Source organism: Psammomys obesus, unplaced genomic scaffold, assembly GCF_907164565.1.
Source record: "Psammomys obesus unplaced genomic scaffold, mPsaObe1.curated_primary_1811, whole genome shotgun sequence".
Lineage (NCBI taxonomy): Eukaryota > Metazoa > Chordata > Mammalia > Rodentia > Muridae > Psammomys > Psammomys obesus.
In genome coordinates this window covers 2,840,739-2,859,317 of record NW_026596962.1, presented here as the reverse complement: position 1 = coordinate 2,859,317, position 18,579 = coordinate 2,840,739, and the positions used below count along the sequence as shown (strand labels likewise).

The following is an 18,579-nucleotide window of genomic DNA, read 5'->3' as shown; positions in this document are numbered from 1 at the left end:
TGGCCTAGCCAGCAGGACTGGGTCACTGGAGATGAGGATCCATTCCCGTTTCTGTCCTTGGCTCTCTGCTTCCTGATCTAAAAGTGCTGCCACAGACCTGCATGCTAACCTCCTGGCCATGGTGGAGACTTAGGTTCTCCTCTTCTGTACTTTGCTTCATTCAGTTCTTCTTCACAGAGAGAAGAAGGCAAGTGATGCAGAAACATGCGATAGGTATGGCCTAACTGCAAGTATCACTGGGCAATTCAGAGAGAGCAAGCAAGTAGCAGGGCTGCTGCTTTACTGCATGACACAGACAACCGGGTCTGAAAAATTAGCAATTCTGTTAACCTGAAACACGCAGCACTAAAGACAACACACCAAACAGACAGGCACACATGAGAACTTTAAAAGCCAGATATATTTTAAAAAGATCATGCTTACAATAAGAAAATTATGCAGTGAAGAAACATCAAACGAAGTTGAATAAAAAGGCACATTTGAAAAGTTTAAGAGTACCAGGAGGTCCTTGTTGGTTCTACTAGTACAGGAGGAGAGGGAGACAGATATATTACAATTACTTTCTCGGGGGAAGGTGCTGTCAGCGGACGTGATTAACACTGGCTTCTTTCTCCCCTCTGGGGTGGTCTTTCCTTCCATGGCTTCTGAGAGGCATGTCACTCTTCCGCCATGTAGAAGCGATACATCAGGGCTACGGCCAGCGCTGAGATGGCTGGGATCACCCAGTTGGTCCACCAACTAGAAAGACACATGAGCAAAAAGATGCTTAAGCAGTCCGCAATGCCGAGACCTTAGCCCCTGTCCCCTCTGAGGGAAACCTACCGCAGCATATCCTTCTTACCCTAGAGTCACTTTGGCTGTCAGAACAGCTTGACTTGGCTAAAATTCACTTGAGCAGAACCGTCTTGGCTAAAATTCACTTGAGAGAGCCCTGGAACCGTCACTGCTCTCTCTCCTGTTGTCACCATGAGGAAGCTAACAACCTCACTCTGCCCCCAGCTCTTTCCATATGCTTTAGAGAGCGTTTAACAGCCTCCTCAGACATCCACTGTCCCACAGTAAACTCGGGGTTACCTAGCACATGCTGACAAAGGAGAAATGCCCCTGGCGTGCTCCGTTCTCTCACAGGCACTAAGCAAGCATTCTAGGTGGCACTAAGATGAGACTCAGATCAATGCTCTCATTCTGAGTCAGCAAGCTCTGCAGCCGAGAGCCTGCCCGGGCCCAAGGTGCGTGACAACCTGAGGCTGAGTACCAAGGCTGCCACCCAGCCTAGCTCTACCAGTCTCAGATCCTCCTTCGAAAACCCACCCTCACTGTCTGTACTAGATGGATTTAAACTGGTAAGAAAAGCATGCCCTAAGCCCCTAGTCTGTGGTCTATCTCCCAATCAAAGGCAGATCTGATTTGTATACTGCTCAGTCTCTATAGGCTTTCAACAGGTGAGAAAGTAGAGATAGTGGGTGAAATTAAGGACATAGCTGGGAAGAGTGATAATGAAGATACAAATTCTTAAACTGGATTTCAATCCCTAAATTTCAACTTTTTAGGAGATGGTTTTTAAACGTGTCTCATTAACTGATGCTTAGCACCTAAGACACTGTGTGTATATTCATACATCTTCCCTCACCTCAATAATCATGTATCAAACTCACTCAAAGTTCAATTCAAAGATGTAAGTGTGAAAGGATTAAAAGTGTAACCTGTTAGGGGAGGAGAATGGGGTTTTTCAGTTTGTTTAGAAAGAGGCTAGCCTGCCAGAGAAAAGGAAGTGACATATATTCTAGAATATTCCCTGCCTGCTGGGAATATTCTAGAATACCAAGAGAGTGGAGCGGTTCAATTTGAAAGAATGAACTACAAAAGTAGGTAGCTTTGGGCTTGAGTCTAAAAAATGAAAACAACAGCAAGACCATTATTATATAAGCCAACATGGCCGAAATGCCAAAAAGCAAGCTTGGGCTGGAATACGGAAGGAAGTCTGGCTCCTGTAACCAGAGTCATGCTGTACTTGGATTAGTGGGTTCAGAATAACAAGTGAAAACTGAGCCTTGTTTGCAGAAACATAATGACCACAGTTTTAAAAGGCACCCATGTGTCAGGGAAGAATGAAACTGAACCTTCGCCTACAAGACAGCCATGGCAGGTCACCCGAGGGACTTATGCCACGGCATAAGAAACGCCACTGGCTCTCTAAGGTCCTGGTGTCAACACATCCAGATGGTGATGATATCTGGGGTCACGGAAAAGTGCTACAAATGACAGTCTAGGATGGAAAGTCACAAAGGTCCGGAACTCATGCGCAGACTGACAGCTGAGTAGCACAGTGGGAATCCAAGCATAGGACCAGAGGGGGAGGAACCAGTCAACCTGGCTTGGTCCCTGCAAGAGACTTCGTCTTAACACAGACAGATGGACAGACAGATGACCACTGCGTACCTGGAACTAGACTCGACAGTAGTGACAAGAGTGTCCTGGAACATAAAGAAAACATGAAGTTAATTTCCCGTCTAAGCACTTATCCCTGACTGAAATCCTATTTTAAGATAAAAATCACTGTATTTTATTCAACTCTATCTTTTAAAAATTCTTAAAAGGCAAAATTATGCCCGAGTTCTTACTTACTAAAAAGCCTAATTTCACCATTTTTCAAGAAAATAAAATTTTAAGAAATATATTTAAATTACTTAAGAACATACACTGCATAACTTGAAAATGTTAAGATATATAAATATAATAACCCACACTTAACATTTAAGCACTTCAACATAAAAACTCATGGACAAAACATATACAAGACTCCACCACTGTCTTTGGAAGTGAACTTCTTCAAAGAATGGAATATGAATAAAAATGTCATTTATTTCATTCAAATCTGATAGGGCGTGAAAGCCCTATTACACCTAAATTACATTAACAGTGTTTCAACCAAAATGAAAGAGTAAGAGTCGCCGCGTCACGTGGCAGAGCACCTTTTCTGAGGCTTCTTTAAGTCCCTGGATGGCACCAGGGGGATGTGATTAACTCAGACACTGCTCTGCCTACCCAACAAATAAAGCTCTGTGTTTACCTTCTTGCACTCCCTGATCACAGCCCTTCTCGGGAGGACTATAAAAAATGTGTATTTTCCCAAACTGTTCCAAAAGTGCAGCCCATGGAAGCACACACACTTAGGCTTTCACACACGTTAGGAAGCACTCTTGTAATATTCCACACCAGCAAAACTGTTAGTGCCTCAACAGAAGCAGCTACAGACAAGCCAGCTCCAGGAGAAAATCAGGTGTGTGGCGCCCTGCAGATGAAAAACACCAGGAAAGCAGCTGTCTGCAGCAAGAAAGGTGATGCCCCTGCAAAGCGTGTTAGGGAGACGACCTCGGAAAGGCAAATGCATTTTGGGGATGCATGAGCGAAGCCGGGCAACACACACCAACCTTGACACATCACCGTTAGGGTTCCTGACACAGAAGGGGAAGAAAAACGAGTCATTTAAAAGTTAAGCAATCTTTTAAGCAATTTTAAATCCTAGTAACTATAGGAATTCATAACCAGCACAATTATTTCTATGAGTACATGAGTACAATTAATTGATTATAGACAATTAACTATGCAAGCAATGACAGTCAGTTATCGAAAGAAACAGAATCCCGTAAGACACGGCAGAGCTCACTGATGACAGGACACTGTGCCACGCTGGAAAGTCAGTGTGAGGAGACAGACAAGGATGGCCTCTAGCTTATGGTACAGGCAGGGAAACGTGCAGGACACCCTCTGCACCCTCTTGTGCCCCTCCTTACCTCCCCTGTCCTGATGTCTGCACTCTAATGTAAAGGCACCACTGTGAGCTGAGGCTGAGGCTGAGGCTCAAACGCCCACACCACTTCAAATGTAAGGGCGGGCCGGATGGCCCAGCAAGCACAGGTACCTGATTCAGGGCCTGACAACCTGAGCTTTACTGATTCCTGAGAGCCACGAGGTGGAAGGAGAACCAGTTCCTCTGACCCATGTGTGCACACATGGACAAAGTAAACAAATATTAAAAAACTAAATATAAGTACGTAAAATGTGGCTAGCATATCATCACAACCACCATCACTGGCGATGATGACTCTCCAAAAGGTAGAACTTAAAAAACAATCTTCTTCCTAGCCTTCAAACCCAGAATGCTTGAGAGTTTAAGTTGCACTGGGGGAAAGAAGCCCTGTTTCCCTGCATGTTCTGAGGGGCTCAGCTGTCAGGGATCTGCCACACGGATCAACAATGCCACCTGCTTACTGTAAAACCTGGAGGCCTTCCAACTTACAGCAAAAAAGGCTGACAGCCATGTCCAGCACATGTGATGCCTTACAAAGGTCGTGTGACTCAGCAGAATACCAAGTTCATCTAGCCTCGCTCAATGCTCCCCTCAAGTACAGATGGTGTAGCCTTCCTCAAAGAGGAGAGCCTCCAGGAACCTAGGAGCCCACCACGGACAAGCCAGAGGTTGGGTGTGTTGAGGCTGAGCTCCCCAGCAGCTCACCAGAGCTTCGGGGCCTCGAGGTCTAGAGATCTCAGAGACAAATACCACCCTGATGTCATTGTGCTCTGAAAGTTAATACCAAGGAAAGGCACCAGGAGAGTTAACAGCATATTTATATAAGCAAATCTGGTTGCTCTGGATACACTTAAATTGTGTAATTCGCATCTATAAAAACCTTAACTTGGCAATTTAGTTTCTTTTGGGCAGGCTCAAGCTAATACTCTCCAGTACATCTTATTTCTCAAAGTTAAACTAGACACTTTAAGTAACAATTTCCCCTCAACACTGAGCACTAACGCACACACCAGGGCCTTATGACGTCTCTACAGCTTAGCTCCAGCTCCAACCCCAAGCATCAAAACATCAGACCACAGAACGTGTTTCCCAGATACAGACGATTACACGTGATCCTGAGAAACACTTAAGGCCCCAGTGTTCTTCGGCAGAAATAACAAAGCCCCCAGAAAAGCGGCAACACATTTTCTTCCGTGTCACTTGCTCCTAGCCTCTCAAATAACCAGTAAGGGTCACCCCACTTTCTCCCAGCTGCGCTCCTATTTAAGCAAAGTCATAGTAGCGGACAAAGGGGGGTTTGTTTGTTTTAGAATAATAAAACACCGCAACGTTGCTCCATTTGTAAAACGTTGAGAGTAAAAGTATCTACTTTAAACACCGAGTAGACTCAGGCCCAGGGAGAGGCTCCATACCCAGGGCATCACAGCTACTCCCTGCTCACATGGGCAGGAAGAAGGGCTTCCATCACCCCTGACAGCCAGAGTCCCAGAATTGATCCCCTAAGGGTGCTCTGTCCACCAGCTATTCCAAACAGCAAAGCAATTACAAATTCAAATGAAAGCTAAACCCCCACAGAACAGCAAACATGGAGGGCACACGCATGCTCTTCCCCTCAACATGACTTTTTGGGCCAGGCTCTCATAATTCCCAGGCTAGCCTCAACCTCACTATGCAGCCAAGGCTGACTTCTGGTCCTCCTGGAGTCACTTCCCAGGTACTCAGGACCACGGCTGAATAGAACAACAGCCAGTTGTTGGAGACTGAACCCAGGGCCTCACTCATGCTAGGCAAGCACTCTACCAAGAGAGACACAGGCTGCACAATGAACACGTTCTCAGAACACACGGACAAGAGAGGCCTTCGGTGGTCTGTGGCATGAGCGATACTGACCACACACATCTGCCATGGTTAGATGTGGTTCAGGGTAGCAGACGAATGCTCAGCAAACAAACCTCAAGGCCTTGTTTTCCTGCAGGTGACTTACAACAAAGTCAATAACAGCCTAACAACTAACAGGACAGAAACAAACTTCAAGAGGGACAAGTAGGTGCTCCAGAATTTCAGCTGGCCATAAAGCAGCCACAAAGAGCATGTAAGTCAGACTCTGAGCAGCAGTCACTGACAGTATTCAGACTGCAGACACCACTCTTTCTCAATCTTCTTGAAGCACTCTCATCACAGTGGTACAGGCGTCCTCTCTTTTGAACAGGGACAGGGAAACGGAAGTGAAGTGGCCATGTACTGAAAAGCAGTGGGGATCTGCTTGCACTGTGTGAGGGTTGGAGAAGCCTGGCTCCTGCACTCACACTGCTGAAGTCCTCTGTGATGCACCGAGAACAGCCTCTTGTCGGCAGAGACAGGGCAGCGTCTTTCCAGCACTCACAGCAAGCTCAGGAGATGCCGTGTGCCCTCACACTCAGACCAAGAGCACAAAGCAAAAAGGAAAATCTGATTTTCTTGCTCTCATTTTTGAAACAAAACCTTCCCTCAGCCTTCATTACTTAGAGGCCTGAATTAACTTTTCCTGCTTAGACTTTGTCGTCTTCATGTCCTCATACATTCTTGCTCTAGATTTAGTGAGCGAATGTAGGTGAGGTCAGCTCATACTGAAGAGCTAGGGGATGCCAGTGCAAAAGGCGCCTCTTCTGAGCGCCTCCGATGCCACCAAGAAGCAAAGAAGGAAGAGGCACAGGTGCTGCCTCAACTTAAACAAGTTCTAAGTCCTCTGGAAATAAGGCGTATGTCAAATTTTTCCGAGCAGACTCACAGTGACATTTTATTTCACTTCTATCTGGTACTAGAAACTGAACCTGGGGCTTCATGCATGTTAGACAAGCACTTTCCACTGAGCTTTTACTTACCAGACTTTTACTTATTGATAATTACACCAAGACTCTTATTTATTAATAATTATCATGTTTAAAAAAATAATACATTTGTTGTACAAAGTGACACACAAGCTCTCTTCAAAAACACATGGACTGGTAAAAAACAAACAAAGAAAAAACCCAAGCCAAACTTTTGTAAAAAACAGTAAGTTCCATATCTAGATTATCTAGAAAGACCTGTGTAGGCTCTGATCTTTGCCTCATTTTAACACGCACTAAACACACTGATGATACACAGTTACCTCTATGCAACCCTCCTTTGAGATGTTTGGACAAACTTACCGAAGGCTTGGCTATCTTTGATCTGTCATCCTGAAAAGAAAAAAGAGGGGAGTGGGCATTAAGAAATATTAGGACATCTATTAAAGTCTTGTTTCCAAAAGGCTGACTTTCATTGAGAATGTTTAAAAATTACTATTCATGATTAGCACCTGGCATCCAGAAAAGTCAAATGCAAAGTTTGATCCATGTGGTTCTACAACAAACATTAACTGCAGAGTAGTTAGGAATAAGAGGCATTTTCCACCCGCAGTCCCGGGGTTTGGAATGGATTCAGAACTGTCGTATTTGTATAGGAACTGTTTAAGGGCTTACTAGAGTTGAGCTGACCTCTATGTCAGGCAACAACTGAGGTCCAAATGCTTCCCTTCCTACCCCTCTCTCAAGTTCACTGAGATAGGCATCTTTCTGCTATGATGGCCTCAGTGAAGCCTGCAATCTCCCAACAATGCAATCATAAACTATTTAAACCTCAGGCTGAGGATGTGGAAATCCAAGGGCATCTAAATGCTGACCACAGAAAAGCCTGGAAGGGAGGTTACCTAAATAAACCCACCCTCCCTTCTTACAGGAACAGAGCTTAAAAGAACGGGATGGGGAGGAACATTCACAAGGGCAGACCACACAGGTGCCAAACAACCATGCTACTCCTGGGAAATATGGCTACAAACACACATGAGCTGAGAAACCCCGAGGTAAGTGAGGCCTGCTCTCAGAGTACATACCACCTCCCAGCAAACCCAAAAGGCAATACACAAGCAAATAGACACACGGACACACGGACACGGACACGGACACACCTGTTCAACAGAATTTGTACTAAAATGAATTTCTGAGCCTTCTAAAAAGAGTCAACTTTATCTTTCCTCCATTTGCAGTTCTTACAAAAGCTGTCATTCATATACAATAAGAGTCACATATAAAGAGGGATATGCCTCTATTTCTTTATCTATCTTTAAAGTTCCTTGATTTCTTTTCCATGAGCTGGGGCTGCTGGCTGTTTGTCTCTCTTTAGGGAATGTGTACGAGTGGCTACCCTTCACTCCCTGGCTGTAGGAGAACAAACTGCCTGGACTTGTGCTCCACCCTTTGAACATGTCTCTCTGTGGGCTCTCAGAGACTGAGGAGTGTCCCCAGGACAAGGCCTTGGAACACAGCATTCTGATCCTGAATACAGTAATAATAACTGCAACCAAAAAATGCAATGCAAAAAAAGGTTGAATCAATGTATTTATCACAAAAAATGGTGTCCTGTTAGGCATGGTGATGCATACCTCTAATCCCAGGGCTTGAGAGAAAAAGGCCTGAGACGAGACTTGCAGGCCACCTGGTCTGCATAGGGAGCTCCAGGCCAGCCTTTATTGAGGCCTTGTCTCAAACAAAGTATTCTAAAATCAAAGAAATTGTTTTTGTTCTATTCCCTTTTATGTTTTCTTTAGATACAAATCTAGACTTAGCAATGTCAAATGGTAGCCCTAAAAAAGAAGAAGAAAGGACCCTCCTGCCCCAGGAAATGACTTACTGGATGGAGCTCTCCGATGATGTACGTCTTGGACAGTTCTCGCGCGTCAGTAGAGTGTCCAACATCCTCAAAGTTCTCAGTGGCGTCACCCCCCGCTTGCTCTCTTAGGACTTCTTCCCCGCCAGGATGCTGTTCAAAGGACAGGTGCATGAGCAGTCAAATCTTTTCAGGCTAATGAGTTTTAAAAAATGGTTAGCTTATCGACTTAAAGAGCCCAGTTCAGAAGTCACCGACGGCAATGGCTGCCTGTAGGCACCCCACTTCCCTCTCCATTTCCTTGGTGACGGTACAGTAGACACTTCCCCTGATGCTGTGCTCCCATGCTAGTGATCCGGCAACACAAGTGTCATGTGTCACATGGGTGTCCCTTAACAATGTGCTAATGTTTGCTCTGCTTTTCCAGAAAGTTCCCCAAACTTGCCCCCATCAACTGCTCCTAAACTGACTCATCAGCCTTCTCCTTGAGACTGCAAACCTGGGACTCTCCGTCTGAGTGTGGACCGAGGAGAGGCCACTGGTCAGACACAGAGATGTGAGCAGGCTGCCCTTCAGGGTGCACTGTGTGCGCCTGCAGTGCGCAGCCAGCACCGCCCGCTGGCCAGGCAGGCCGGGCAGGCCGGGCAGGCCGGAGGCTCTTTCTAGAGGAATGTACGTACGCTCCATCAGTGCAGCCAGAACACCTACAAAGACTGCGCGTCTGCTCAGGGAAGGCAGGAAGAACCCTCCACGTGGCAGAAGCCTCTTAGTTGCACTAACTGGTAAAACAAAGGAAAGTCAAGGTTCAGGGAGCAGATCTATTGTGTATACCCAGAGACCTAGAGACTCCCAGGAAGAGATCTCAGACAAGCAGAACAGTGCACTCGGTTAACTCTGGCAGGAAAGCAAAACAGAATCAAAAACCACTTCTTAGACTTCAACTGAGCCACCTCTCCAGCACCCAAAACCACTTAAGTTAAGCTTGAAGATGTTCCTGGATCAAATTCATCCTGACCTTTAAGCAAGGCCCTTAGGGTCCAAAGCTGCCTCCCTGCGCAGCCTACTGCAGTCAGGCTTCCCTCTTCCCAAAACAGAAAACAACAAGGACACCTGATACTGTCAAAAGGTGCCCGTTCCTTCTGCTTCTTTATTTGGGCATGTCTAGCACTAAAGCCTAATGTTTCTTCCTTCTTTGTAAAACATCACAAACTACACTGTAGAAAAAAAACAAAAACAAACAAACTAAGGAGCTACAGAAGCTGCTGATAATCTTGCTGCCAAGGAAGTTAAATAAACACGTATATCTGAATAAGCTTTTAAAGGAAAGTTATGATCTTTATCTTATGCACTTGCACTACTAAATACAAAGCAGATGAGGTTCCATGGTCTAGAGACTGTGCAAGTGTGGTGGTTTGAATGAGAATGACCCCTATAGGCTCATAGGTTTGAATGTTTTGTCCCCAGTTAGTAGAACGGTTTGGGAAGGATTAGGAGGTGTGGTCTTATTGCAAGATGTGTGCCACTGGAAAAGGGCTTTGAGGTTTCAAAAGTCCACACCAGGTCCAGTATCTCCCTCTCTCTACATGCTGCCTACAGAGCAAGATACAAAGCTCTCACTGCTTCTGTGGCCTTCCTGTGTCCTCCTGCCATAATAACCATGGGCTAACCATCTCACACTGGACGCATGCCTCTGATTTAGAAATGCTTTCTCTTATGAGTTGCTTTGGTCATGGCGTCTCTTCACAGCAGTGACCACCAACTAAGGCACCATGGGAGCTTGAGAAAATATTTGGGGTCAGACAGGTGGCTCAGCACTAAAGAGCATTTGCCACTCAGAGAAAGCAGATTCAGACACCAGCACTCTGCAGGATGGCTCTCACCCACCTGTAACTCCAGTGCCAAGATCAGTGCGCACCTGCACACACGGTACACACACACACTCAGGCACGCGCACACACACAACACTTGAAAAAGCAAGAAAATCCTGGTATTTGTCTCAAAGCTTTGGGAGGTATTTTTAACGGTGTCAGACATATACCATATGTTCAATAAACACGGCAGTGACTGTACTAAACACTTTGCAGTATTAGTCTCTGTCCCTAATGTGACCTCCTGCGTGGCATAGAGCTTCCCCTAGTTCACTGAAATGTGCTCTGCCCCAGTCATCCTGACAATGACTACCTGATAAGCATCGCTACACGGAGGCTCCAGACACATCTCATAGGTGTGGCGGCGCTGAGCAGGATCTTCTGATTCTGAAACAACCTGGGACTGTGAACACTGATCTGATGACGGAGCAGAAGGGCCTGCAGGTGGGAGACAGGAAGGCACGAAGTCCCAGAGCCCCCAGGTAACCAGGCCCACACTACTGGCCCTCAGCTGACAACAGAGTCATAGTACCTAACCTGGGACTCCTGCTCAGGACAAGTGAGTGTCACTGTGCACCGGGGCCGGCCTGTCTACAGGACAACACAGAAGAGATAATGTCACCATCTGGGTCTGCTCCGGAGTCACGGGGATCCTGGACTGAAAGCGCTGTGTGGGGAAAGCACAGTTCCACCTCAGAAAGAGTGGTGCCAAGGGGCAGTCCTCAATGTAAGCACCACAGAGAAAGGAAGCAAGAGCGTATTTACCTGAAGCTCTGTCCTGGGGATGAACCTTCTTAAACCACTTGTTAGGCAATTTTCTAAGGGAAAACACTTTGGACTATTGGTCTCACTGGCCACTGCTAAATGTGTGTGTATAAATCAACAACTTAGGAAAAACATAACACCAAATAAACTGATTGATGTTGAATTTAACTCTACCCTAAAAACTTTTTGGATGAATGAAAAAAAAAAAAAATCAAAGCTGAAAAGTTGGAATAAGATGAGATAAATCTGAAGCCTTGATAAGACAACAAAGCAGAACATTTTGTAATATCTAACATTTTCTTGAAATGTGAGACACACACAGAGAAAGAGAAAGTGATTGCCATATGAATTAAACCTAAATCATTAAATCATAATTGTCTGAAACTTGGCAATTCTTTCGTTATCCTCTCATGGTTGTTAGCGGGTATGCTGTAGTTTTCAGAAGCACAAGAGTTAGTTTAAGACTATAATGGCCATAAAAAATGAGGAGTGCACATGGTGTTCACATCCTATCCTTTGGGCATGTTGCAGAACTGGGGAACGGCCCACAGAAAAGGCTTTGGAAAAGGAGTACAATCAAACCAGCCCCCGGTGACTGCTTGGCAAGAGTGAAGGTGCCTCAAATGCATAACTGCACACTGGGTTACGCTGGCGGGGCGTAGAGCTCACACAGCTGGTCTTCTGTGAATGTCTCCATTTTCCCAAAGGAATATTTCATTTTCTGTACATGTGGCTCTAGTTAATTCACACAACAAATACATGCCTTGTGCCCCCAAAGACCAGACTCAAGAGTAAACAAAGACAGCCCTGGCTCCTGCCCCTGGCAACCAGGCAAACATAAATAATGTTCGACTGTGAACAGCAAGTGAATGTCACTTCTGAAATCAAGATAGAAAGAAAAAATGAACTGTCACCAATGCAGAAGAAAAGAGCAGAGACAACTGGAGTTGTGAGGACAGGGGTTACAGCAGGAAGGCGTTCCAGTGCAGGGGGCCCTGAGTTCAGGGACAGGAAGGAAGCCAGCCAGGGGCCCAGGAAGGAGAAGGCCAGGCCAGGTCAAGAATGTCTTCCAGATCTCTTCAAGGATCTTAGTCCTATTTGGTGAGCAATGGTAAGTCACTGAAAAACACGTGAAGAGGAACAAAGGTAATGAAGTCATATTTCACTTTGAGAAGAGTCCTGAGGGTGAGAGAGCAGAGTGAGTAACTGAGGCCAGAAAAGATGGAGGCAGCTGGAGCCTGAAGAAGGTGAAGGTGGGAAGAGGGTGTGGGCGTTTGGCTGAGACGTGAGTGTGCATTGAGACAGTATGAATGGGTGTGAGACAGAGGTGTGAACTGGAAGATGTGAGACAACAGGGCTTCCAATCAGTGAGGAGGGACTCAGGCATTTGATGAACGGATGCTCAGGAGATGAAGCACAGTAACAGCAGAACCAACTGAAGGAAGTGGGATGGGAGTCCCGCAGGGGCCAGATGGCAGGCTGTCGGAACAGCCTAACACACTCTGTCCACACATCTTGCGGGATCACATTCCTTCCCTGTACTTTTGTCAATCCACAGCTTCTTCAGCTCCCCCGATACACTCTGACCCTGGCAGAACACGAGCACTCCTAGAGATGAGGGCCACTAAGAAACGGCTCTGGACAGCTCTCACTGTCTGATCCTAAAACAAATAAGAACTCTGTTTTTAAAGGACTAAGTAAGCACTGTCCATACCTGTAGAAATTTCCTGCCACACCTCCAACTTGGCACTCGTCCAGGAAGCCACGGTACAAGCAGGACATTCCTTGTCGAAAAACCCCAAATACAAAACCTACTGAGAGATGGCATCATACTCCAATTGGAAAATTCTCTAATTTGACTGCATGTAAGGGATCACAGTCGAAAAACACAGGCAACACACATTACCCGCGGGCATATGTATACGGAGGACACGGCCTCGCCACACATCCCGCAAGGGTGAAGTGCGCTCTGAGCAGGGAGGCTGTCGGCCTCCCAGGACCGGCTACGCTACTGGGAGGACACCCAGTGTTGCGAAGGGAGCCAGAAGAACCCTCCTGGGTTCTTCAGTTACAGCACCACATCGATACAGAACTCAGACTACTTAGAAAGAAAGGAAAGGCTCTGGCTTAAGAGACGGTGGGAAACGGGAAACTGACAACTGCTCATACTGTCTGCAGCTCCGCACACAACACGTGGGTCCAGCGCAAGCTGTGGTCTGCGCATGCTCACTTCCCCATCATGGTCTGTACGCAGAACAAAGTGTCTCTTGTTCAAATCCAAACTTCTTTAGGTAAAAACACATCTGCAGGGTTCTGAAGAAGACCCGTGTCACCTGCTCTTTGTTTCTCAAGTCCAAAAAGAAGAGTTAATAATCACTGAAAGAAATGATGCTGAACTCGGCTCAAGTTTAGTGGATTTGATTCAGAGAGCTTCAACAGGGTTTTGCTGTTTGTTTCTTTGTTTTTAAAGGACATCAGAAAAATGTAGATGGCATCTCTGTTTTTGAAAAATGAATAGTGCAGTGGGCTAGATCGGGCCCACCCATCTACAGAACCCAGGTCTAGAGTTGAGCTTGTGCTTGACATACAACAGAAGGCTTAAGAAGCAGCACAAACACAAGTGTATAAAACACATGGACTCTCGCTGGTGAGTCTTAACCCTCAGACGTCACTCTGAATATACCAATATTCCAAGGTTGGAGGCCTGAAACGCTTCTAGTTCCAAGCACTTCCAGACTGCATCACAAAGAGTTAGCGTTGGCTACCAACTCCTGAAATGTCAGCTGGCCCTCAGCAAAATTTCTCATCACGGCTCTCCCCCCTGAAATGCTCTTTTCACCTGACTCAGTCTCCTGCCCGGGCCTTCAGCCCACCACTGCCACCTATGTCCATGTGCAAAGGCCGGGGCTCCGTCCTTGACCCCACTCCCACCGGCCTGCGGGCTCTCTCCTGGTGATCCCTCTCCAGCTGTTAATGGACCGCTGTCCTCTAACGCACACAACTAGGTAGCAGCCTCTCTGCAGTCATGGTACCAGACTCCTAACACATCTCTCCTTGCAAGCCCCACTCGGTGTCCAATGCACATTCCAAGCATAATATTCTTCTCTCCTGCCATAAATGTACTCTTTCCCAGTCTTTTTGTTTCCAGTAAAGACCATCCGGATGCTGTGGCCATCTCACTCCTGCTGCAATGGCAACTTTCCAGATACCGTCCCTGAATTCCCTCCAACCTTCCCTTTCACGCCACCACAGCCTCCACACTCTCCTTAACAGTTCACAGGGTTACACTTCCAGGTCAGTTTGCTTGCAAGATTCTTCATGACTCAGACTTCAGCCCTGCTCATATGTGTTTGCCACCTGCACAATGCCTTCAAGGAGGTGCTGATGAAATACACCAGGTGAGCACAGACCTTTACAGTGACCCTGAAAGGTTACTTCGTAGGGCAGGCAGGGGAGGAATGGAACACACTCACTCCAAACAGTTCACACAAATCCCCTTTCCCTGCACTATAATAGTGCTTACCCCTCTGGTCACATGACTTCACACTTCACTGATAATTCATTAAATTAAATTCTACTTTGTGCAAAGCACTGTGGGGCATATAAGAAAGAACACACCCAATCTTGTCTGATCTTATAGCTAGCTAAGCAGGCTTAAGCCTGTTAGTAGTTACTGAATGAGAGAAAAATCAAAAAGAAAAAAAGTATGTGCTATGATCCTGAAGAAGTGTATAATTCCTTTGAGCTGAAAGAAACAGAACAGAACAGAAGACCTATGCCCTTCCTTGATAGAGCCCAAGTTTTGACTAATCATGAATACCCAACAGGTCCCGCTCCTGAGCCACAGCTCCAAGCAGTGTTCCCTGAGACAGCAAGTGTGAATGAGCCACAAGTACCCACACCACAGCCACAGCTGCATGATTTCCATCTCTGTCAACACTAAAAAAGAAAAGAAAATCTCTCCCTAGCTTTAGAGAAGGAGAGTCCCCGGCTCTCCCCTTTCTTTTCCTCGCTCTGTGTATGTGTTATAACATAATGTTCTGAAATGCACAAACATTTTGTGTATTCAAACAAGGTAATTAACCTATCTATCAGCTCACATACCTATCAGGTTTTTGTTTTGTTTTAGTAAATTTAAGATTTACCCTCTTAGCAATTGTCAAATACACATCATACTTGGCCACAGTCATCATGATGTTCAATACACCCCAGAAGAAGACTCAAAAACAAACCCAAGTGTTTCAGAAGAAAAGGCTTTTGTAGCTGAATCATCCCTGAAAAGGCGCCCACAAGAGCCAAGGACCAAATGTCTTTTCTGCAACTATGGAATGGATATTAGGATCAAGCCAAACCTGGTTCACAATCTTCCCAGTCCCATGGCTTGAAGAGGTTCTGAAAAGACTTGTTTGCACAATACACTTAAAGCTTATGTAATATTTCATTTGTATTAATTTAATATAAATTAAGAGTTACTGCTTTAATCACTGGCTTACAGTTGCTAAAGATCTGAACTGGTTTCTTAACATCACTTAAAATTTATTTATTAATTTAAATTATTAAATGCAAAATATAGCAACATACATCATCAATTAGAATCCAAGAGCCTACCTATCAAAAATGAAAAATAAGGTAGGAAAGTAAGCATTAAGTGAAAGACCGCAATAAACTGGGGCTAAGATTGGTCATTTCAGATAGTAGGATAGACAAGCTCCCACTATCCAGAACGACTGACCGGGAAGGTGGGGCTAGCACTGCCTGCACTCACTGGGCATCCCAACCAAGTGGCATTGGTGAGCTGGTGTGACATTCAAAAGTCTAAAAGGTGTATCTTTGGTTTCCTTTAAAAAAAAAAAGTGGAGGAGCTAAAAAGGAAGACAACATCACAAACCTGACCACCATTCTTCACATCTATCCAGTGAATTAACTTCTATTTCGAGACCACTGGCCAACACTGATGAAAGCTCAGAATCCCATTTATCTTTCACTAATAATGCTAGCCTAATATTTTTATTAATTATTGTTACATTACTTACTGTGAGAAATTAGCCCAGTTATTAAAAGCATGATCACACACAGTTTATCTACAAAGCCAGCCATGACCTGCTCACCCTATACCTTTCCAGATAAACTCCAGTGGAAAGAATTTCATCTGAGAAGCACCCAGCCTGGAAGAGCTCACCGTTCCCTTCATGAGAGTCACTGAAGTCGCCCAGGCTGCTGGGCACACACAGAATCTCCCTAAGAGACTGGATAATGAAATGACTCACACCAAGTACAAGACCCTAACTGAGAATGCACGTCTCTTGTTCAAGACCAAAGTGCACAACGGTTCACTCTGAGTCATAAGCCAACCATTACAGGCAATGGCGGTGAGCCCGTGTGTGTCTGATCCTGGGGGTTCCCGTGGCTAACCCTGACCCCTGAAGCTCTTCATCTCCGTGCTCCTCACTTAGCCTCTGCTTCACCAACAACCAGGAAGGACAATACAGCACACGCCACGCCACTGCCTCCTCAATGGAAATAAGAGTAAAATTTCTCATACAAAAGACAATGGGCACCAGAGTAAACAGAAGACGGTGCTCTCCAAAGCACAAAACTTCACATACAGCACAGCCCCAGAATGCACTTAAAGGTCATGACCTGGGGTTACCGTTAATGTTAATAGCTCAAGAATGATGAACTATTACTAAACTGATACTTTAAACCCTTTTCAGAATGAGGGCAAAAATAAATGATAAGGGAAGAATCCATTACTGTGGGCTCTACAGCAGTGGTTCTCAGCCTTCCTAACGCTGCAGCCTTTTCATACAGCTCCTCACGTTACGGTGACCCCAACAAGAAAATTATTTCATTGCTACTTCCTAACTGTAATTCTGCTACTGTTATGAGCTGTAATGTAGATATCTGATATGTGACCCCAATGAAAGGGGCCTTTTACTGCCAAATGGGTCATACCCCACAGGGTAAGGACCTCTGTAAGAGCCAGGTTTGTTTGTTTCAAAAAATCCATTTCAGATTTTTTGAGACCTTACAATGGATCTACAAAAACTTATGATAAAATAGCTTTTGATACTAGTTCTGATACGGATTATCTGAGTGAATAATAACTCACTTATCAGAGGCAATGAGCTCAAGGAGAAAAAAATTCTGCTAGAGAAGCCAGAATGACTTTGGATTAAACACACAGCCCACAACTTCCACCAAAGAGATAATCCTTCCTCAGTGAAAAAGCTCTCCAGGCTCATTCTGCACCTCTGTTAGTTTCTAGGGCCATTTCACAGTCCCGCCCCCACCCCACCCCCCGGCTTTCAAATAGAAATAGAACAGGGTACAGCTTTGGAATTACATTTGTCAGCTGTGTTCTTCCTTAGCACAAACAATTTAATAGAACTATTTTAAACGATCTGAAATATTTTTGTTCTGTGGTTGGCCTTAATCCCTAGAATGGCTATCTTTCAGTGGGTTCAGAACATACACTATAAACTTCCAAACTCAACAATCCAAATGTCTTTCCAATGAAAAGGAAAGTTTTGTGTGCTTGGGAGGTTTCTGCAGTGGTGGACATCTGCAGCCATGGTGCCACCCGTGGTGCAGGTGACCAGGACACCAAGAGCGGGGCTGCTGGAACAGGGAGCTCCAGCTTCCCCTCTGGCTTCAAATCCCACATGATGAAAGTCTGCTTGAGGGCAGGAGGATGCAAAGGCTCCAGGCTCTGCCAGAGGCCGGCCCTCTTTTCCGGTCTTCTTTATCTCCTGGCATTCAGTCAGCTGCTGAGCCTGAGCTTGGGGATGAGGTCCTTGCCTGGGTTGCCAGAGTCAGAAGCTAGATGCGTGGACTCCTCAGGGTAGAGCTGTTAGTGCACAGTCCCCGGCAGGAAGCTACTGGGTTTAACAAATGAACAAGCTCCCACATCACCATGCACAGTTATTTGGGTTTCCCCTGGGTTTAAGTCTAATTACTACATCAATTACCTAGTCAAAAAAACCCAGCTTGTCAGATACCATCTCTAGAGGCATAGATATAGTTTTAAGACCCAAGAAATTTCAAACAAATGCAGGGGCTAGTGTCTTGACATAAATCGATTAGAGAACTATTTAGGAGGCTTCTGTATCGTTGACTAAACAGTATACAATAGACATCTATACAGAAAAGTAGGATTTTTGAAAAACAATCTGAGTCCTTTCTGGATTGTTAAAATTGAAACTCAAAGAGCAGGTAGATAAAGGAGTAGAGGTTAAAAAAAAAAAAAAAGAAAAGAAAGGCAGGTTACTGGCTGATATGTGCAGAACCTGACTATTATTAACAAAGAAATTAGTTTATGAAAGACTGGGTATTAGAATGAAACAGCACAGAGGATGTGGAAAGCTAGCATGTTTCAGGAGATGCTGGGACCATGTGAGGCCAGATATGCAAAGGATTTGCCCCCTCACACAATGGGCCACACGCAGGATAAAAGCCAAGGTGACTCAA

General features: G+C 45.4%; 1 protein-coding gene across 1 annotated transcript in view; it reads right to left on the bottom strand.

Moving 5' to 3' along the window:
- Positions 1 to 382: 382 nt before the first annotated feature.
- LOC129670258 (cytochrome b5) overlaps positions 383 to 18,579 on the bottom strand; it is a 30,745-nt gene continuing 12,548 nt past the window's right edge. The window contains exons 2-5 of the mRNA XM_055598736.1: positions 8,501 to 8,629; positions 6,982 to 7,011; positions 2,440 to 2,474; positions 383 to 738 (exon numbers count right to left, since the gene is read on the bottom strand). Of these exons, the coding sequence (XP_055454711.1) occupies positions 657 to 738; positions 2,440 to 2,474; positions 6,982 to 7,011; positions 8,501 to 8,629 (276 nt within the window). The 3' untranslated portion in view covers positions 383 to 656. The remainder of the gene's footprint in view (positions 739 to 2,439; positions 2,475 to 6,981; positions 7,012 to 8,500; positions 8,630 to 18,579) is intronic.